Raw genomic sequence first — 22,204 nt, forward strand, 5'->3', positions numbered from 1 at the left:
GGGAATAGGGTTATCCCCTACGTAGGGAATAGGGTTATCCCCTTTGTAGGGAATAGGGTTCTATTTGAGACGTAGGGAATAGGGTTATCCCCTACATAGGGAATAGGGTGCTATTTGAGACATAGCCTTGACTTACCACCAGCGATGGAACCCAGGCCAAACCTGTAAGCGGACTCTGCTACCTGGATGAGAACAGAGCGGGACGGGTCCCCACCAGACAGCTGAAAGAGAGTGACACAACAGAGAGAGGGGGAGAAATGGGGAGAGAGAGAGAGAGAAATACCACAGTGTGCCATCACAGCAGCAAGATTTGTGACCTGTCGCCACAAAAAAAAGGCAACCAGTGAACAAACACCATAGTAAATACAACCTATTTATTTTCAATGTTTTACTTTAACTATTTGCACATCGTTACAACACTGTATTTAGACATAACATGACATTTGAAATGTCTTTATTCTTTTGGAACTTTTGTGAGTGTAATGTTTACTGTTCATTTTTTGTTGTTTATTATCTATTTCCCTAGCTTTGGCAATGTAAACATATGTTTCCCATGCCAATACATTCCCTTGAATTGAATTGAAAAGAGAGAGCGAAGAGAGAGAAAAAAGAGAGAAAGAGATATCAGACAAGCCATAATATCCCATGTTTAAATCAGAAGTCAGACCTTGTAGTTGAGCCCTAATGGCGTCAGAATGTTTCAGTTTGGCTGGCACCTAGCCGAACTGAACGAGTGTGCTCGCATACTCCCTTAAAACACCTTCAATTGAAAAATTTGAAAAAAGCGGCAATAGTACGTACGGTTTGTCCATTTTGAGACACCGTAGCCAGTATGCCCTTCTTCAAAATAGTCAGAATTTAGATAACGAGAAATCTGTTATTAATTTTTACATTTTTTTTACAAAGGAGATCTTAGTCGCACCATTTTATATTTATGTAAAAAGTTTGGCGCAGTATTTCTCAATAAAGTAAATTGCATAAAAACAAGTCGCCACTCATTGAATGACAACAAAGACTTTATTGAGGAATCCCCACTGTTGACCAATCACCGAAGAACTTTGGCTTGCCTCCGGTAAAAAGATGGTGTGCCCAAAACCTCACCGAAGTCCAAAACAAACAAATACATCACAAAATGTTGTCATAATATATGCACAAACTCTTCTGAACTGTTTCGTCTGGGAAGCATGCGGATGCCTTTAGCCCCATCTTTTCGTCTGGGAAGCATGCGGATGCCTTTAGCCCCATCTTTTCATCTGGGAAGCATGCGGATGCCTTTAGCCCCATCTTGATTCCCACAGAGTAACAAGAGCAGTACACTGTCTCATTTCCCATTATAAAGCTCATTTTTATTCAGTCCTACATCAATTCAGATCAGACAGTTTACATGCGTCATCAGAATCACTTAAATGCCTATATTTCATCTGTCCTTTAGAAAAGCTTAAAGATTGTAAGTGTTACGTTGAGTTCACTTCAGGGAATCACGATGCTGAATAAAACACTGTTGTCTATTCTGTGTCATGAGTCATGACATGATTAGACAACATCACATGCTGTACTTAGTCATCTCATGTGACGCCACAAGATATTTCATTTCAATTATCTCTATAGGCTATATATTCACATTTATGATGGCATACAGTGATAAAATTAATTGCCCTCTAGCACCGATTCCCATCCATTTGAATGTTAAAACTCTCTTGAATTACAGAGATTCATTTGAGAAACTCCAATCAGGCACAGAAGCATTGGGTACGAAGTTAGTGGAACAAACCCAGAATCAGAAGCCTTGCTTTGATTGGATTCCACCCCAGCCCCTGCCCATGCCATAGGCACACATCAGAGCACAAAACCAGCTGAGTGTTACTATTGCTGTTAGACAGTTATAGCCAGCCAGAACACCGAGCATTCTGCTCCACAGTACCTGTCGCCTAGCCGGGCCTGCTCAGCCCTCATCCCTGGGTAAAGGAGGTGGAGAGGTGGGGCCCTCTATGGTGGAGTGGTGGGCCCCTCTATGGAACAGGTCCACCTGTCAGGAACTATCTGAGCCCCTGACCCCCTTCTGTCGGCCCCTAATGCCCCTAGAAGACCTCCCCCTTCCTTTCCCTCCTCCCTCTCTGTTTCTCTGAGTCACAGCCAGTGGCGTAGGGGATAGATAGGGGAAGAGAGGAGTGGTGGAGGTTGGAGGTTCAGAGGGAGAGCTGGCCTGCAGCCCGCGGAGGCCAGACCACAGCGGCTCATTGTGGTGGGACTGGCGGCTCTAACCGGGGCCCCTGCTCCGGTCCGGCCTGGAGCCTAGTCTGGCTGCAGTCAGGGGAGGGGGAGGAAATCACCCCGCAACGCCGCGCTGTCTCACTCTGCAGACCAGGCAGGAGGAGGAAAACAACAAACATCCATCCAACATCTTTTTTCTTGACCTTTCGTTTCGTCCTCAGCTGTTTTGTTTCAAACCCCTTCACTCAGTCATTTCTCATTTCCCCCCTCAGTACATTTGAGATACAGTGTATTCAGAAAATATTCACACCCCTTGACTTTTCCCACATTTTGTTGTGTTACAGCCTGAATTTAAAATGGATTAAATATACATTTTGTGCCACTGATATACACACAATACCTCACAATGTCAAAGTGGATTAAATATATTTATTTTTACATTTTTAATGAATAAACAATGAAAATCTGAAATGTCTTGAGTCAATAAGTATTCAACCCTTTGTTATGGCCATCCCAAATAGGTTCAGGAGTATAAATTAGCTAAAAAAGTCACATAACACAGTTGAAGTCGGAAGTTTACATCCACCTTTCCCAAATACATTTAAACTCTGTTTTTCACAATTCTCTGATATTTAATCCTAGTAAAAAATCCCTGTTTTATGTCAGTTAAGATCACCACTTTATTTTAACAATGTGAAATGTCAGAATAATAGTAGAGAGAATTATTTATTTCAGCTTTTATTTTTTTCATCACATTCCTAGTGGGTCAGAAGTTTACATACACTCAATTAGTATTTGGTAGCATTGCCTTTAAATTGTTTAACTTGGGTCAAATGTTTCAAGTAGCCTTCCACAAGCTTCCCACAATAAGTTGGGTGAATTCTGGCCCATTCCTCCTGACAGAGCTGGTGTAACTGAGTCAGGTTTGTAGGCCTCCTTGCTCGCACACACCCTTTCAGTTCTGCCCAAAAATGTTCTATGGGATTAAGGTCAGGGCATTGTGATGACCACTCCAATACCTTGACTTTGTTGTCCTTAAGCCATTTTGCCACAACTTTGGCAGTATGCTTGGGGTCATTGTCCATTTGGTAAACCCATTTGCGACCAAGCTTTAACTTCCTGACTGAAGTCTTGAGATGCTGCTTCAATATATCCACATACTTTTCCTTCCTCGTGATGCCATCCATTTTGTGAAGTGCACCAGTCCCTCCGGCAGCAAAACACCCCCACAACATGATGCTGCCACCCCCATGCTACATGGTTGGGATGGTGTTCTTTGGCTTACAAGCCTCCCCCTTTTTCCTCCAAACATAACGATGGTCATTATGGCCAAACAGTTCTATTTTTGTTTCATCAGACCAGAGGACATTTCTCCAAAAAGTGCGATCTTTGTCCCCATGTGCAGTTGCAAACCGGAGTCTGGCTTTTTTATTGCGGTTTTGGTGCAGTGGCTTCTTCCTTGCTGAGCGGCCTTTCATTTTATGTCGATATAGGACTCGTTTTACTGTGGATATAGATACTTTTGTACCTGTTTCCTCCAGCATCTTCACAAGGTCCTTTGCTGTTGTTCTGGGATTAATTTGCACTTTTCGTACGTTAATCTCCAGGAGACAGAAGGCGTCCCCATCCTGAGTGGTATGACGGCTGCGTGGTCCCATGGTGTTTATAATTGCGTACTATTGTTTGTACAGATGAACGTGGTACATTCAGGAATTTGGAAATTGCTCCCGAGGATGAACCAGACTTGTGGAGGTCTACAATTGTTTTTCTGAGGTCTTGGCTGATTTCTTTTGATTTTCATATGATGTCAAGCACTGAGTTTGAAGGTAGGCCTTGAAATGCATCCACAGGTACACCTCCAATTGACTCAAATTATGTCAATTAGCCTATCAGAAGCTTCTAAAGCCATGACATAATTTTCTGGAATTTTACAAGCTGTTTAAAGGCACAGTCAACTTAGTGTATGTAAACTTCTGACCCACTGGAATTGTGATACAGTGAAATATAAGTGAAATAATCTGTCTGTAAACAATTGTTGGAAAAATGACTTGCGTCATGCACAAAGTAGATGTCCTAACCGACTTGCCAAACTATAGTTTGTTAACAAGAAATTTGTGGAGTGGTTGAAAAATGAGTTTAAATGACTCCAACCTAAGTGTATGTAAACTTCTAACTTCAACTGTAAGTTGAATGGACTCACACTGTGTGCTATAATAGTGTTTAACATGATTTTTGAATGACTGCCTAATTACTGTACCCCACACATACAATCATCTGTAAGGTTCCTCAGTCAAGGGAGTGAATTTCACGCACAGATTCAAGCACAAAGACCAAGGAGGTTTTCCAATGCCTCGCAAAGAAGGTCACCTATTGGTAGATGGGTAAATATTTAAAAAAGCAGAAACTGAATGTATCTTTGAGCATGGTGAAGTTATTAATTACGTTTTGGATGGTGTATCAATACACCCAGTCACTACAAAGTTAAAGGCATCCTTCCAAACTCAGTTGCCTCAGAGGAAGAAAACTGCTCAGGGATTTCACCATGACAGTTACACAGTTTAATGGCTCTGATAGGAGAAAACTGATGATGGATCAACAACATTGTACTTATAGTTACTCCACAACACTAACCTAAGTGACAGAGTGAAAAGTTTTGACAGAATAAAAATATTCCAAAACATGCATCCTGTCTGCAATTAGGCACTAAAGTAATACTGCAAAAAAATTGGAAAATGCATTTACTTTTTGTCCTGAATACAAAGCATTATGTTTGGGGCAAATCAAATATAACACATCACTGAGTACTACTCTTCCTATTTTCAAGTATGGTAGTGGCTGCATCATGTTATGGATATACTCGTTATCGGCAAGTACTAGGGAGTTTTTGGGGGGGATAAAAAGAAACAGGAATAGAACTAAGCACAGGCAAAATCCTAGAGGAAAACCTGGTTTTCTGCTTTCCAATTGACTCTGGGAGACAAATTCACCTTTCAGCAGGACAAGAACCTAAAACTCAAGCCCAAATATGCACTGAGTACACCAAACATTAAGAACATCTTCCTAATATTGAGTTGCATGCCCACCCCCCTTTTGCCCTCAGACCAGGGCATGGACTTTACAGGTTTTCGAAAGCATTCCATAGGGATGCTGGCCCAGGTTGACTCCAGTGCTTCCCACAGTTGTGTCAAGTTGGCTGGATGTCCTTTGGGTGGTGGACCATTCTTGATACACACGGGAAACTGTTGAGCGTGAATAAACAGCAGTTTTGCAGTTCTTGATACACTCAAACCGGTGCGCCCGGCACCTACTACCATACCCCGTTCCAAAACACTTTGTCTTGCCCATTTGTATTTGTATTTATTATGGATCCCCATTAGCTGTTGCCAAGGCAGCAGCTACTCTTCCTGGGGCCCAGCAGAATTAAGGGAGTTATACAATTTTAACAACATTACAATACAAATTTCACAACACATTAAGTGTGTGCCCTAAAGCCCCTACTCTACTACCACATATCTACAACACGACATCCATGTGTACGTGTGTGTATAGTGCCTATGTTATCGTGTGTGTATGCATGTATCTGTGCCTGTTTGTGTCTCTTCACAGTCCCTGCTGTTCCATAAATGGTACCCTAACCCTAATCCTAGTGTTCCAAGTAGTCATGGCTCTAGGTAGTTCTGTGCGCCTCCCATTATCTGTTCTGGACTTGGGGGCTGTGAAGAGACATTTGGTGACATGTCTTGTGGGGTATGCATGGGTGTCCGAGCTGTGTGCCAATAGTTCAAACAGACAGGTCAGTGAATTTAACATGTCAATACCTCTTACAAATACAAGTAGTGATGAAGTAAATCTCTCCTCCACTTTGAGCCAGGAGAGATTGACATGGATATTATTAATGTTAGCTCTCTGTGTACATCCAAGGGCTAACCGTGTGTCACGTTCTGACCTTAGTTCTTTTGTTATGTCTTTGTTTTAGTATGGTCAGGGCGTGAGTCGGGTGGGTTGTCTATGTTCGTTTTTCTATGATTTGGTAGTTCTGTGTTTGGCCTGGTATGGTTCTGAATCAGAGGCAGCTGTCAATCGTTTTCCCTGATTGAGAACCATACTTAGGCAGCCTGTTTTCACCCTTGAGTTGTGGGTGATTATTTTCTGTGTCTGTGTTCTCCACACGGAACGTTTTTTGTTATTTTTTTGTTATTTCACGTTGTTATTTTGTATTTTTCTGTGTTCTATTAAAAGAATCATGAACACGTACCACGCTGCGCATTGGTCCTCCGATCCTTCCTACTACTCCTCGTCAGAGGAGGAAGAAGACCGTTACACCGTGCTGCCATGTTCTGGGCCAATTGCAATTTTCCTGCAAAGTCCCTCTTTGTGGCACCTGACCGCACGACTGAACTGTAGTCCAGGTAGGTGCAACAAAACTGGGGCCTGTAGGACTTGCCTTCTTGATAGTGCTGTTACGAATGCAGAGCAGCGATTTATTGAGGACAGACTTCTCCCCATCTTAGCTACTTTTGCATGAATATGTTTTGACCATGACAGTTAGTCACCTCAACTTGTTCAATTTCCACATTATTCATTACATTATTCATTACAAGATTTAGTTGAAGTTTAGGGTTTAGTGAATGCTTTGTCCCAAATACAATGCTTTTAGTTTTTGAAATATTTAGGACCAATTTATTCCTTGCCAACCATTCTGAAACTAACTGCAGCACTTTGTTAAGTGTTGCAGTCATTTTAGTCACTGTAGTAGCTGACGTGTATAGTATTGAGTCGTCCACATACATAGACACAATGGCTTTACGCAAAGCCAGTGGCATGTCGTTAGTAAAGATTTTAAGTTAAGGGGCCTAGACAGCTGCCCTGGGGAATTCCTGATTCAATCTGGATTATGTTCAAAATCAAATCAAATCAAATAGTTTTTGTCACATGCGCTGAATACAACAGGTGTAGATCTTACAGTGAAATGCTTACTTAGAAGCCCTTAACCAACAATGCAGTTTTAAGAAAATACCACCCCAAAAGTAGGAGATACGAAAAACAAATATGTAAAGAGCAGCAGTAAATAACAATAGCGGGACTATATACAGGGGGTACCGGACAGAGTCAATGTGTGGGGGCACCGGTGTCGAGGTAATTTAGGTAATATGTACAAGTAGGTAGTGTTATTAAAGTGACTATGCATAGATAATAACAGAGAGTAGCAGCAGCGTAGAAGGGGGGGGGTGCAAATAGTCTGGGTAACCAGTTGATTAGATGGTCAAGAGTCTTATGGCTTGGGGGCAGAAGCTGTTAAGAACCCTCTTGGATCTAGACTTGGCACTCCAGTACCGCTTGCTATGCGGTAGCAGAGAGAACAGTCTATAACTAGGGTGGCTGGAGTCTTTGACAATTTTTAGGGCCTTCTTCTGACACCGCCTGGTATAGAGGTCCTGAAAGGCAGGAAGCTTGGCCCCGGTGATGTACTGGGCCGTATGCACTACCCTCTGTAGTGCCTTGCGGTCAGAGGCCGAGCAGTTGCGACTGTCTTGGTGTGCTTGGACCATGTTAGATTGTTAGTGATGTGGATACCGATGAACTTGAAGCTCTTAACCTGCTCCACAATGGCCCCGTTGATGAGAATGGGGGCGTGCTAGGTCCTCCTTTTCCTGTAGTCCATAATCACCTCCTTTGTCTTGATCATGTTGATGGAGAGGTTGTTGTCCTAGCACCACACAGTTAGGTTTCTGACCTCCTACCTATAGGTTGTCTCATTGTTGTCGGTGATCAACAAACTTAATGGTGGTGTTGGAGTTGTGCCTGGCAGTGGAGTCCTGAGTGAACAGGGAGTACAGGAGGGGACTGAGCACGCACCCCTGAGGGGCCCCCGTGTTGAGGATCAGCGTTACGGATGTGTTGTTACCTACCCTTAACACCTGGGAGCGGCCTGTCAGTAAGTCCAGGATCTAGTTGCAGAGGGAGGTGTTAAGTCCCAGGGTCCTTAGTGATGAGCTTTGAGGGCACTATGGTGTTGAACGCTGAGCTGTAGTCAATGAATAGCATTCTCACATAGGTGTTCCTTTTGTCCAGGTGTGAAAGGGCAGTGTGGAGTGCAATAGAGATTGCATCATCTGTGGATCTGTTGGGGTGGTATGCAAATTGGAGTGGGTCTAGGGTTTCTGTGATAATGGTGTTGATGTGAGCCATGTCCAGCCTTTCAAAGCATTTCATGGCTACAGACGTGAGTGCTACGGGTCGGTAGTCATTTAGGCAGGATACCTTAGTGTTCTTGGGGACAGGGACTATGGTGGTCTGCTTGAAATATGTTGGTATTACAGACTCGGTCAGGGAGAGGTTGAAAATGTCAGTGAAGACACGTGCCAGTTGGTCAGTGCATGCTCAGAGTACACATCCTGGTAATCCATCTGGACCTGCAGCCTTGTGAATGTTGACCTGTTTAAAGGTCTTACTCACATTGGCTGCAGAGAGCGTGATCACACAATCGTCCCAAACAGCTGATGCTCTCATGCATGTTTCAGTGTTACTTGCCTCGAAGTGAGCATTGAAGTTATTTAACTCGTCTGGTAGGCTTGTGTCATTAGGCAGCTCTCAGCTGTGCTTCCCTTTGTAGTCTGTAATAGTTTGCAAGCCCTGCCACATCCGACGAGCGTCAGAGCCGGTGTAGTACGATTCAATCTTACTCCTGTATTGATGCTTTGCCTGTTTGATGGTTCATCAGAGGGCATAGCGGGATGTCTTATAAGCTTCCCGGGTTAGAGTCCCACTCCTTGAAAGCAGCAGCTCTACCCTTTAGCTCAGTGTGAATGTTGCCTGTAATCCATGGCTTCTGTTTGGGGCATGTACTGTGGGAATGACGTCATCGATGCACTTGTTGATGAAGCCAGTGACTGATGTGGTGTAATCCTCAATGACATATTCCAGTCTGTGCTAGCAAAACAGTCCCGTAGTTTAGCATCTGCTTCATGTGACCACTTTTTTATAGACCGAGTCACTGGGGCTTCCTGCTTTAATTTTTGCTTGTAAGCAGGAATCAGGAGGATATAATTATGGTCAAATTTGCCAAATGGAGGGCGAGGGAGAGCTTTGCACACGTCTCTGTGTGTGGAGTAAAGGTGGTCTAGAGTTTTTTTTTCCCTCTGACTGCACATTTAACATGTTGATAGAAATTAGGTAGAGCTGATTTAAGTTTCCCTGCATTAAAGTCTTCAGCCACTAGGAGCGCCGCCTCTGGGTGAGCGGTTTCTTGTTTGCTCATTTCCTTATACAAGCTGACTGAGTGCGGTCTTAGTGCCAGCACCCGTCTGTGGTGGTAAATAAACAGCCACGAAAAGTATAGCTGAAAACTCTCTAGGCAAATCGTCTTACCAGAGTGTGCTGTTCTATCTTGCCGGTGCAGCATATATCCCGCTAGCTGAATATCCATGTCATCATTCAGCCACAATTCCGTGAAACAAAAGATATTACAGTTTTTGATGTCCCGTTGGTAGGATATTCGTGATCGTACCTTGTCAAATTTATTGTCCAATGATTGCACGTTGGCGAGTAATATTGACGGTAATGGCAGCTTTCCCACTCACCTTCTACGGATCCTTACGAGGCACCCCGCTCTGTGTCCTCTGTACCTATGTCTCTTCCTCTTGCAAATAACTAGGATGTTGGCCTTGTCGGGTGTTCAGAGAATGTCCTGTGCGTCCTGCATGTTGAAGAAAAAATCTTTGTCTAATCCGAGGTGAGTGATCGCTGTCCTGATATCCAGAAGCTCTTTGTCTAATCCGAGGTAGTGATCGCTGTCCTGATATCCAGAAGCTCTTTGTCTAATCCGAGGTGAGTGATCACTGTCCTGATATCCAGAAGCTCTTTGTCTAGTCCGAGGTGAGTGATCGCTGTCCTGATTTCCAGAAGCTCTTTGTCTAGTCCGAGGTAGTGATCGCTGTCCTGATATCTAGAAGCTCTTTGTCTAATCCGAGGTGAGTGATCGCTGTCCTGATATCCAGAAGCTCTTTGTCTAATCCGAGGTAGTGATCGCTGTCCTGATATCCAGAAGCTCTTTGTCTAATCCGAGGTAGTGATCGATGTCCTGATATCTAGAAGCTCTTTGTCTAATCCGAGGTAGTGATCGCTGTCCTGATATCCAGAAGCTCTTTGTCTAGTCCGAGGTGAGTGATCGCTGTCCTGATATCCAGAAGCTCTTTGTCTAATCCGAGGTAGTGATCGCTGTCCTGATATCCAGAAGCTCTTTGTCTAATCCGAGGTGAGTGATCGCTGTCCTGATATCCAGAAGCTCTTTGTCTAGTCCGAGGTAGTGATCGCTGTCCTGATATCTAGAAGCTCTTTGTCTAATCCGAGGTGAGTGATCGATGTCCTGATATCTAGAAGCTCTTTGTCTAATCCGAGGTGAGTGATCGCTGTCCTGATATCCAGAAGCTCTTTGTCTAATCCGAGGTGAGTGATCGCTGTCCTGATATCCAGAAGCTCTTTGTCTAACCCGAGGTATTGATCACTGTCCTGATATCTAGAAGCTCTTTGTCTAATCCGAGGTGAGTGATCGCTGTCCTGATATCCAGAAGCTCTTTGTCTAATCCGAGGTGAGTGATCGCTGTCCTGATATCCAGAAGCTCTTTGTCTAATCCGAGGTGAGTGATCGCTGTCCTGATATCCAGAAGCTCTTTGTCTAGTCCGAGGTGAGTGATCGCTGTCCTGATATCCAGAAGCTCTTTGTCTAATCCGAGGTGATTGATCACTGTCCTGATATCTAGAAGCTCTTTGTCTAATCCGAGGTGAGTGATCGCTGTCCTGATATCTAGAAGCTCTTTGTCTAATCCGAGGTGATTGATCACTGTCCTGATATCCAGAAGCTCTTTGTCTAATCCGAGGTGAGTGATCGATGTCCTGATATCTAGAAGCTCTTTGTCTAATCCGAGGTAGTGATCGATGTCCTGATATCCAGAAGCTCTTTGTCTAATCCGAGGTGATTGATCACTGTCCTGATATCCAGAAGCTCTTTGTCTAATCCGAGGTAGTGATCGCTGTCCTGATATCCAGAAGCTCTTTGTCTAATCCGAGGTGAGTGATCACTGTCCTGATATCCAGAAGCTCTTTGTCTAGTCCGAGGTGAGTGATCGCTGTCCTGATATCCAGAAGCTCTTTGTCTAGTCCGAGGTGAGTGATCGCTGTCCTGACATCCAGAAGCTCTTTGTCTAATCCGAGGTAGTGATCGCTGTCCTGATATCCAGAAGCTCTTTGTCTAATCGAGGTGAGTGATCGCTGTCCTGATATCCAGAAGCTCTTTGTCTAGTCCGAGGTAGTGATCGCTATCCTGATATCCAGAAGCTCTTTGTCTAGTCCGAGGTAGTGATCGCTGTCCTGATATCTAGAAGCTCTTTGTCTAATCCGAGGTGATTCGTCACTGTCCTGATATCTAGAAGCTATTTGTCTAATCCGAGGTGAGTGATCGATGTCCTGATATCTAGAAGCTCTTTGTCTAATCCGAGGTAGTGATCGATGTCCTGATATCTAGAAGCTCTTTGTCTAATCCGAGGTGATTGATCACTGTCCTGATATCCAGAAGCTCTTTGTCTAATCCGAGGTAGTGATCGCTGTCCTGATATCTAGAAGCTCTTTGTCTAATCCGAGGTGAGTGATCGATGTCCTGATATCTAGAAGCTCTTTGTCTAATCCGAGGTGATTGGTCACTGTCCTGATATCTAGAAGCTCTTTGTCTAATCCGAGGTGAGTGATCACTGTCCTAAAAATATCTAGAAGCTCTTTGTCTAATGAAGAGGATTTAGTGATCGCTGTCCTGAATGGCACAAATCCAGAAGCTCTTTGTCTAATCCATCTACACTGGTGAGTGATTTCGATGTCCTGATATCTAGAAGCTCTTTGTCTAATCCGAGGTGATTGATCACTTTGTCCTGATATCTAGAAGCTCTTTGTCATCAATCCGAGGTGATTGATCACTGTCCTGATATCCAAATCTCAAATTTTTTTGTCCGTAAGATACGGTTGCAGAAACATTATGTACAAAAATAAGTTACAAATAACGCAAAAAAAAAAAAACAAAAAAATAATAGCACACAGTGTGGTTGAATATGTACATAAAATATGAATGCCATTTCTCCTGGCGCCATTTTATTAAAGAACACCCTCTGTATTCTGTTAGACAGGTAACTCTTTATCCACATTATAGTAGGGGGTGTAAAGCCATAACACATACGTTTTTTCAGCAACAGACTGATCGATAATGTCAAAAGCCGCACTGAAGTCTAACAAAACTTATGAATGGCACAAATACATAATCCATGTCTCAAGGCTTAAAAATCCTTCTTTAACTTGTCTTTCCCCTTGCTCTACACTGATTGAAGAGGATTTAACAAGTGACATCAATGAAGTCTAACAAAACCCTATGAATGGCACAAATACACAATCCATGTCTCAGGCTTTAAAATCCTTCTTTGTCTCTTCACCTTCATCTACACTGATTGAAGTGGATTTAACAAGTGACATCAATAAGGGATCATAGCTTTCACCTGGATTCACCTGGTCAGTCTAGGTTTGTAATGGATAGAGCAGGTGTTCTTAATGTTTTGTATACTCAGTGTACACTGGAGTTGTTTACCAAGACGACATTGAATGTTTCTGTGTGGCCTAGTTACAGTTTTAAATTAAATTGTCTTGAAAATCTAGGCAAGACTTGAAAATGGCTGTCCAGCAATGAGCTTGAAGACTTAAAAAAAAAAATATGGCCAAATATTGTACAATCAAGGTGTGCAAAGCGTCCAGGGACAGATTCCAATTTAGGAAATTCCGCCTTTCTTATGCATGCCTTTCCTACGCACTTCTTAGTAGTTTGTATTCAGACTTACCTTATGCAGGTGCGTAACGGACTTTGCAGGCGAGGTTACCTTGCGTGCACTGAATAAATGTCATTCAACCAATGAAAACCCTCCCACTTACTGGCCAACAGATTTTCTCATGGAGTTTTCATTCAATGGGGTTTTCAGTACCTTTATCTTAAGCCATCCCTTTAAATAAGGTGTAACTTTAATTATAATTTTGTCAACAGAGTCAATAGAACACATTGAGAGAAAGGGTTCAGAAAATCGGGATCAATGAAAGTATGCCATCTATGCATCTTCATCTCAGTTTCAGCACCAACTGGTAGATTTTAAAAATCTTTTAGATTATTTAGGCACATTTTAGGGCTAGGAAAGTACGTATGAATTATTTTAAAAACTGTTTTGGAGAGCCTTTAAGTACAAAATATATTGATTAATAAAAAATACAGTGGTTTGATTCATTCTGAAAGTTGTCATATTCAAGTTCAAACCATGAAATATTGGAAGGTGAAAAAATATGTACAATAGGGGTTGAACAGTAGTTCTATAAATCTACCCTAATCATGGAACTGTATGACAACGTTCCAGTCCTGAACCATGTGCCAGGCTCCAGGTTTAACCTGCTACGTGTCGTCTGAGTTCCATAATGATTCAAGTAGGCTACATTATCCCAAATTAGCAGACGTAACAGAGGTTTGTGTATTTATTATTTACCCAAAAGGATTATATAATTTATAAAAAATTGACCTAGCTCTTATCAATAGCTTTTATTCATGTATACATGATAGGTCATGGAGAATGCTGTTATTTCTATGTGAAAAAATTAAGTAGATGCCTTTTCCACTTGGAACCGGTAGTTTCGCCCGACCATATTCATGGTTTCCTCACGCGTAAAGGTGGTGGAATTAAGTCAAGGTCAGAATATGGCTGATCTGTAGACACACCTCCGCCAAACCTTCATTTCTGAGATCTCCACCCTAAACAAATAGTGGGTGAATAGCATTCTATTCTCATGCTTAAGCTCCACGTCAGAATACGCATATAGAGAAAACTGCATAAAAAAGCAATCGGGGCCTTAGAGACTTACCCAAAAGACTCACAGCTGTAATCGCTGCCAAAGGTGATTCGAACACGTATTGACTCATGGGGTTGAATACTTATCTAATCAAGATATATTAAGTGTTTTATTTTAGAATTTTTCTTACACTTTGACATTACAGAGCATTTTGTGTACATAAAAAGAAAATACATACAGTCCATTTTTATCCCATTTTGTAACACAACAAAATGTGGAAAAAGTCAAGGGATGTGAATACTTTTTGAAGGCACTGTAACCTATTTGAACGGCTGGAGTTAGTCTTCAATTAACAAGGTTTAAAAAAAATGTTGACAAAGATACAGTATACTGTCATAGAGAGGTTTCTGATATCTAATTGTATTTCTTTCTCTGGAGAGATCCAATCAAAGACACACTTTTAGAAGTTGTGTTCTCCTTGGCATTTAGTTCAATGGCTGTCATTTGAGAATCTGACACAAACAGAGCAAGTGTGCTGGAAATCGGACTGGTATGTGGGGATTTATGTTTATGTTTCATGTTGGATAAGTCTGTCCTAGTGTATTGCTCATATATATTCAGTAATGGAAGTAATCATAGAAAGACCCAACATCACCAGTGAACTTTTGCTCTGACCATTACCAGGACATGTTTCTAGACTACAGTTAGTGTATAACTATGGCCTGGGATTCAATCCAAGGTGCTTTATAGTGCAGGCCACTAAACAGCCGACAATGCACCTTTTAACGGCATTTGCACAGATCGCCTTCATGGCAAACGCTGCGCAAGCCGGCTCAACTGTAAATGACCTTTAAAAGTATGTTATAGTCCACTGCGCTACAGAGCTTTGAATTGAATCGCAGCCTATATCTCTGAAGCTGAAAAAGATGCTAAAACCATCAGCAAGTCTTCTTTTCTCTCATTTTTTCCTTCTTTCTCTCTTTCTCTTTTACCTGTCTCTGGACCTCCACCAGGTTGTATGGAAGGGCCCCTTCCTCTAGTGGAGCAATCCTGTCAATGTCCACCAGACCAACACGGCTGGAAGAGAGGAGGAGAGAGGGAAAAGTTTCAAACGGTTCTACCATTTAAATGCTTCTGACATTTTCCTTCTGACCCCTGGTAAGATTTTCAACGATACTTGATATTCAACAATATCAATGACCAACTACATCCCTCTCCCTCATTCTCTCTTTCCCTCGCTGCATCCAAACAAAACAAAACATTTGTCCGTGATTCCGGGGACCTCTCCAACTCTGTGCATGTGCCCCAGCGTCCACATAACATCTCTGTGACGTTCCCAGATTTGGGAGCAGCTCAATCCCCTCCGATTATTGGGAACAATTATCTCCTGCATCTCCAATCAGAGGCTGGGGAGACTATTAAAGTATCCCATTGCCCAGAAATAATAATCAGGTGCTCAGAGAGGACACAAATTACTGGCCCTCGACGCCGCCGGTCGACCCCATGGAGCAAGAGAAATGGGAACCTGAGCCGTGTACAGTTAGAAGAACCGCTGGCATTCCATGTGGACTCTGGACCTAGTTTTGTCCCATGGAATAAATGTTGTGGATCTTAATGTTTTTCCTCATAATCCTGGACTATCGGACCACCATTTTATTACGTTTGCAATTGCAACAAATAATCTGCTCAGACCCCAACCAAGGAACATCAAAAGTCGTGCTATAAATTCACAGACAACACAAAGATTCCTTGATGTCCTTCCAGATTCCCTCTGTCTACCCAAGGACCCCAGAGGACAAAAATCAGTTAACCACCTAACTGAGGAACTCAATTTAACCTTGCGCAATACCCTAGATGCAGTTGCACCCCTAAAAACTAAAAACATTTCTCATAAGAAACTAGCTCCCTGGTACACAGAAAATACCCGAGCTCTGAAGCAAGCTTCCAGAAAATTGGAACGGAAATGGCGCCACACCAAACTGGAAGTCTTCCGACTAGCTTGGAAAGACCGAAGAGCCCTTACTGCTGCTCGATCATCCTATTTTTCTAACTTAATTGAGGAAAATAAGAACAATCCGAAATTCCTTTTTGATACTGTCGCAAAGCTAACTAAAAAGCAGCATTCCCCAAGAGAGGATGGCTTTCACTTTAGCAGTGATAAATTCATGAACTTCTTTGAGGAAAAGATCATGATTATTAGAAAGCAAATTACAGACTCCTCTTTAAATCTGCGTATTCCTTCAAAGCTCAGTTGTCCTGAGTCTGCACTACTCTGCCAGGACCTAGGATCAAGAGACGCTCAAGTGTTTTAGTACTATATCTCTTGACACAATGATGAAAATAATCATGGCCTCTAAACCTTCAAGCTGCATACTGGACCCTATTCCAACTAAACTATTGAAAGAGCTGCTTCCTGTGCTTGGCCCTCCTATGTTGAACATAATAAACGTAATAAACTCTCTATCCACCGGATGTGTACCAAACTCACTAAAAGTGGCAGTAATAAAGCCTCTCTTGAAAAAGCCAAACCTTGACCCAGAAAATATTAAAAACTATCGGCCTATATCGAATCTTCCATTCCTCTCAAAAATTTTAGAAAAGGCTGTTGCGCAGCAACTCACTGCCTTCCTGAAGACAAACAATGTATACAAAATGCTTCAGTCTGGTTTTAGACCCCATCATAGCACTGAGACTGCACTTGTGAAGGTGGTAAATGACATTTTACTGTCATCAGACCGAGGCTCTGCATCTGTCCTCGTGCTCCAAACCTTAGTGCTGCTTTTGATACCATCGATCACCACATTCTTTTGGAGAGATTGGAAACCCAAATTGGTCTACACGGACAAGTTCTGGCCTGGTTTAGATCTTATCTGTCGGAAAGATATCAGTTTGTCTCTGTGAATGGTTTGTCCTCTGACAAATCAACTGTAAATTTCGGTGTTCCTCAAGGTTCCGTTTTAGGACCACTATTGTTTTCACTATATATTTTACCTCTTGGGGATGTCATTCGAAAACATAATGTTAATTTTCACTGCTATGCGGATGACACACAGCTGTACATTTCAATGAAACATGGTGAAGCCCCAAAATTGCCCTCGCTAGAAGCATGTGTTTCAGACATAAGGAAGTGGATGTCTGCAAACTTTCAACTTTTAAATTCAGACAAAACAGAGATGCTTGTTCTAGGTCCCAAGAAACAAAGAGATCTTCTGTTGAATCTGACAATTAATCTTAATGGTTGTACAGTCGTCTCAAATAAAACTGTGAAGGACCTCGGCGTTACTCTGGACCCTGACCTCTCTTTTGAAGAACATATCAAGACCATTTAGAGGACAGCTTTTTTCCATCTACGTAACATTGCAAAAATCAGAAACTTTCTGTCAAAAATTATGCAGAAAAATTAATCCATGCTTTTGTCACTTCTAGGTTAGACTACTGCAATGCTCTACTTTCCGGCTACCCGGATAAAGCACTAAATAAACTTCAGTTAGTGCTAAATACGGCTGCTAGAATCCTGACTAGAACCAAAAAATGTGATCATATTACTCCAGTGCTAGCCTCCCTACACTGGCTTCCTGTCAAAGCAAGGGCTGATTTCAAGGTTTTACTGCTAACCTACAAAGCATTACATGGGCTTGCTCCTACCTATCTCTCTGATTTGGTCCTGCCATACATACCTACACGTACGCTACGGTCACAAGACGAAGGCCTCCTAATTGTCCCTTGAATTTCTAAGCAAACAGCTGGAGGCAGGGCTTTCTCCTATAGAGCTCCATTTTTATGGAACGGTCTGCCTACCCATGTCAGAGACGCAAACTCGGTCTCAACCTTTAAGTCTTTACTGAAGACTCATCTCTGCAGTGGGTCATATGATTGAGTGTAGTCTGGCCCAGGAGTGGGAAGGTGAACGGAAAGGCTCTGGAGCAACGAACCACCCTTGCTGTCTCTGCCTGGCTGGTTCCCCTCTTTCCACTGGGATTCTCTGCCTCTAACCCTATTACAGGGGCTGAGTCACTGGCTTACTGGGGCTCTCTCATACCGTCCCTGGGAGGGGTGCGTCACCTGAGTGGGTTGAGTCACTGATGTGATCATCCTGTCTGGGTTGGCGCCCCCCCTTGGGTTGTGCTGTGGCGGAGATCCTTGTAGGCTATACTCAGCCTTGTCTCAGGATGGTAAGTTGGTGGTTGAAGATATCCCTCTAGTGGTGTGGGGGCTGTGCTTTGGCAAAGTGGGTGGGGTTATATCCTTCCTGTTTGGCCCTGTCCGGGGGTGTCCTCGGATGGGGCCGCAGTGTCTCCTGACCCCTCCTGTCTCAGCCTCCAGTATTTATGCTGCAGTAGTTTATGTGTCGGGGGGCTAGGGTCAGTTTGTTTTATCTGGAGTACTTCTCCTGTCCTATTCGGTGTCCTGTGTGAATTTAAGTGTGCTCTCTCTAATTCTCTCTTTCTCTCTTTCTTTCTCTCTCTCGGAGGACCTGAGCCCTAGGACCATGCCTCAGGACTACCTGACATGATGACTCCTTGCTGTCCCCAGTCCACCTGGCCGTGCTGCTGCTCCAGTTTCAACTGTTCTGCCTTATTATTATTGGACCATGCTGGTCATTTATGAACATTTGAACATCTTGGCCATGTTCTGTTATAATCTCCACCCGGCACAGCCAGAAGAGGACTGGCCACCCCACATAGCCTGGTTCGTCTCTAGGTTTCTTCCTAGGTTTTGGCCTTTCTAGGGAGTTTTTCCTAGCCACCGTGCTTCTACACCTGCATTGCTTGCTGTTTGGGGTTTTAGGCTGGGTTACTGTACAGCACTTTGAGATATCAGCTGATGTACGAAGGGCTATATAAATACATTTGATTTGATTTGATTTGGACTCCTCTTCCCCTGTGGACTCCTCTTCGCCTGTGGACTCCCCTTCCCCTGTGGACCCCCCTTCCCCTGTGGACCCCCTTCCCCTGTGGACCCCCTTCCCCCCTTCCCCTGTGGACTCCCCTTCCCCTGTGGACCCCTTCCCCTGTGGACTCCTCTTCCCCTGTTCCCCTGTGGACCCCCCTTCCCTGTGGACTGACTCCTCTTCCCCTGTGGACTCCCCTTCCCCTGGACTCCCTTCCTCTGTGGACTCCCCTCCCCTGTGGACTCCCCTTCCCCTGTGGACTCCCCCTCCCCTTCCCCTGGACCCCCTTCCCCTGTGGACCCCCTTCCCCTGGACCCCCTTCCCCTGTGGACCGCTGTTCCTCTTCCCCTGTGGACTCCCTCCCCTCTTCTTCCCCTGTGGACTCCTCTTCCCCTGTGGACTCCTCTTCCCCTGTGGACTCCTCTTCCCCTGGACTCCTTCCCTGTGGACTCCTCTTCCTCTGTGGACTCCCCTTCCCCTGTGGACTCCCCTTCCCCTGTGTGTGTATGCTCTTGTGTATGTGTCTCCTCTTCCTCAGACAAATGCTGAGTTTTGAAGGCTTATTTGAGTGAAATGGGATTCAGAAGATTCATGCCTGGCTCATTTGATCAGGCTGCAGTGAAAGCAGACATTTTGGAAGAAGAACGACCGGGTATGACGAGCTCCAGTGATCCAATGACAACCACATGGATTAATGGGACAGGCTATTGAGACCCAATAAACTGAAAACTAGTATTAACTATAACAGTACATGCTAATGTGGAAATACAATGAGAGGAATGGATTACACTATGCAGTATCAATGACTGTGGGAAAATGTTTCCCTTAATATGAAGCTTCATTCAACATTGCTGGAATTCAATGATTTAAAACTGAGGTTGAGAGGGCTTATCATGTATGATCTGTTTTGCATAATTATGTATCTTGAACGCAACTGTAATTAAGCTATTAAACTGAATAGGGCTATCTATTTGAGGCCTGGCCTTGTCATCTGTGTGTGTATGTGTGTGTGTGACTCACCCCCGGGATTCAGAGAGGTCGGCCAGTTGGAACAGGATGTCCACCTCCATCGGAGTCACCTGACCAAACCTCTGGGCCGCAATGATGAACTCCTCTGTTACAGGAGAGAAGGAGAGGAGAGGAGGAGACGAAGAGGAGAGCAGAGGAGAGAAGAGGAGAGGACATGAGAGGAGAGGAAAGAAGAGCAGACAACGAGAAGAGAAGAGGAGAGGAAATGAGAGGAGAGGAAAGAAGAGCAGACAACGAGAAGAGAAGAGGAGAGGACATGAGAGGAGAGAAGAGGAGAGGAAATGAGAGGAGAGGAAAGAAGAGCAGACATGGAAGAGGAGAGGAAATGAGAGGAGAGGAAATGAGAGGAGAGGAAAGAAGAGCAGACAACGAGAAGAGAAGAGGAGAGGAAAGAAGAGCAGACAACGAGAAGAGAAGAGGACATGAGAGGAGAGGAAAGAAGAGCAGACAACGAGAAGAGAAGAGGAGAGGAAATGAGAGGAGAGAAGAGGAGTGTGACGGATACTCCCACTTTATTTATCTTTGATTTATACAGGTGATCCCAGTTGAGAATAAAATCTCTCTTTCCCACAAATCCAACATCCTATACACAAATACAGTGTTTGAGATAATCCCCTTAAATTAGTTCCCACATGTATTTCCTGTTTACAAAACCTTATTGAATTGACTTAATCTGTTCTTTAGACAGACAGACAGTGTACAGTAGGGGAAGTGTTAGGTACATAATGAACAGGTTGATAACTGGGTTGGGTTACATCCCAAATGGCATTCTATTTCCCTATTTAGTGCACTACTTTTGACCAGGGCCCAGGCTCTGGGTGGCACTCAGCCAAGGCTGACTTACAGTGTGATTTCTATAGCTCTGGTATCTGGTATTGTGTGACCAGCTTATTCAAAGAGCCAGGACACTGTGTGTCCCTGAACAAAGTGAGGTCAAAATCAAAAGTAACAGTCAGTATTTGGCGTGACCACCAGCTGCATTAGGTACTGCAGTCCATCTCCTCCTCATGGACTGCACCAGATTTGCCGGTACTTGCTGTGAGATGTTACCCCACTCTTCCACCAAGGCACCTGCAAGTTCTCTGACATTTCTGGGGAGAAAGGCCCTAGCCCTCACCCTCCAATCCAACAGGTCCCAGACATGCTCAATAGGATTGAGATCTGGGCACTTCGCTGGCCATGGCCAAACACTGACATTCCTGTCTTGCAGGAAATAACGCACAGAACGAGTAGTTTGGCTGGTGGGTCATGTCAGGATGAGCCTGCAGGAAGGGTACCACATGAGGGAGGAGGATGTCTTCCCTGTAACGCACAGCGTGGAGATTGACTGCAATGACAACAAGCTCAGTCCGATGATGCTGTGACACACCGCCCCAGACCATGATGGACTCTCCACCTCAAAATTGATCCCACTCTAGAGTACAGGCCTTGGTGTAAAGCTCATTCCTTTAACGATAGACGCAAATCTGACCATCACCCCTGAAAACCGCGACTCGTCAGTGAAGAGCACTTTTTGCCAGTCCTGTCTGGTCCAGCGACGGTGGGTTTGTGCCCATAGGCGACGTTGTTGCCGGTGATGTCTGGTGAGGTCCTGCCTTACAACAGGCCTACAAACACTCAGTCCAGCCTCTCTCAGCCTATTGCGGACAGTCTGAGCACTGATGGAGGAATGGTGTGTTCCTGGTGTAACTCGGGCAGTTGTTGTTGCCATCCTTTACCTGTCCCGCAGGTGTGATGTTCGGATGTACCGATCCTGTGCAGGTGTTGTTACACGTGGTCTGCCACTGCGTGGACGATCAGCTGTCCATCCTGTCTCCCTGTAGCGCTGTCTTAGGCGTCTCATAGTACAGACATTGCAGTTTATTGCCCTGGCCACATCTGCAGTTCTCATGCCTCCTTGCAGCATGCCTAAGGCACGTTCACGCAGATGAGCAGGGACCCTGGGCATCTTTCTTTTGGGTTTTTTCAGAGTCAGTAGAAAGGCCTCTTTAGTGTCCTAGGTTTTCATAACTGTGACCTTAATTGCCTACCGTCTATAAGCTGTTAGTGTCTTAACAACCGTTCCACAGGTGCGTATTCATTAATTGTTTATGGTTAATTGAACAAGCATGGGAAACAGTGTTTAAACCCTTTACAATGAAGATGTGTGAAGTTATTTGGATGTTTACGAATTATCTTGAATGACAGGGTCCTGAAAAAGGGACATTTCTTTTTAGG

At 43.9% G+C, this 22,204-nt stretch overlaps 1 protein-coding gene across 1 annotated transcript in view; it reads right to left on the minus strand.

Annotated features, from left to right (window-relative positions):
• Window positions 1–22,204, minus strand: part of LOC112229480 (calcium-binding mitochondrial carrier protein Aralar2-like) — a 92,241-nt gene that overhangs the window by 27,471 nt on the left and 42,566 nt on the right. The window contains exons 8-10 of the mRNA XM_042310158.1: window positions 19,979–20,072; window positions 15,060–15,144; window positions 137–221 (exon numbers count right to left, since the gene is read on the minus strand). Of these exons, the coding sequence (XP_042166092.1) occupies window positions 137–221; window positions 15,060–15,144; window positions 19,979–20,072 (264 nt within the window). The remainder of the gene's footprint in view (window positions 1–136; window positions 222–15,059; window positions 15,145–19,978; window positions 20,073–22,204) is intronic.

This window comes from Oncorhynchus tshawytscha, linkage group LG31, assembly GCF_018296145.1.
Source record: "Oncorhynchus tshawytscha isolate Ot180627B linkage group LG31, Otsh_v2.0, whole genome shotgun sequence".
NCBI classification, from domain to species: Eukaryota; Metazoa; Chordata; class Actinopteri; order Salmoniformes; family Salmonidae; genus Oncorhynchus; species Oncorhynchus tshawytscha.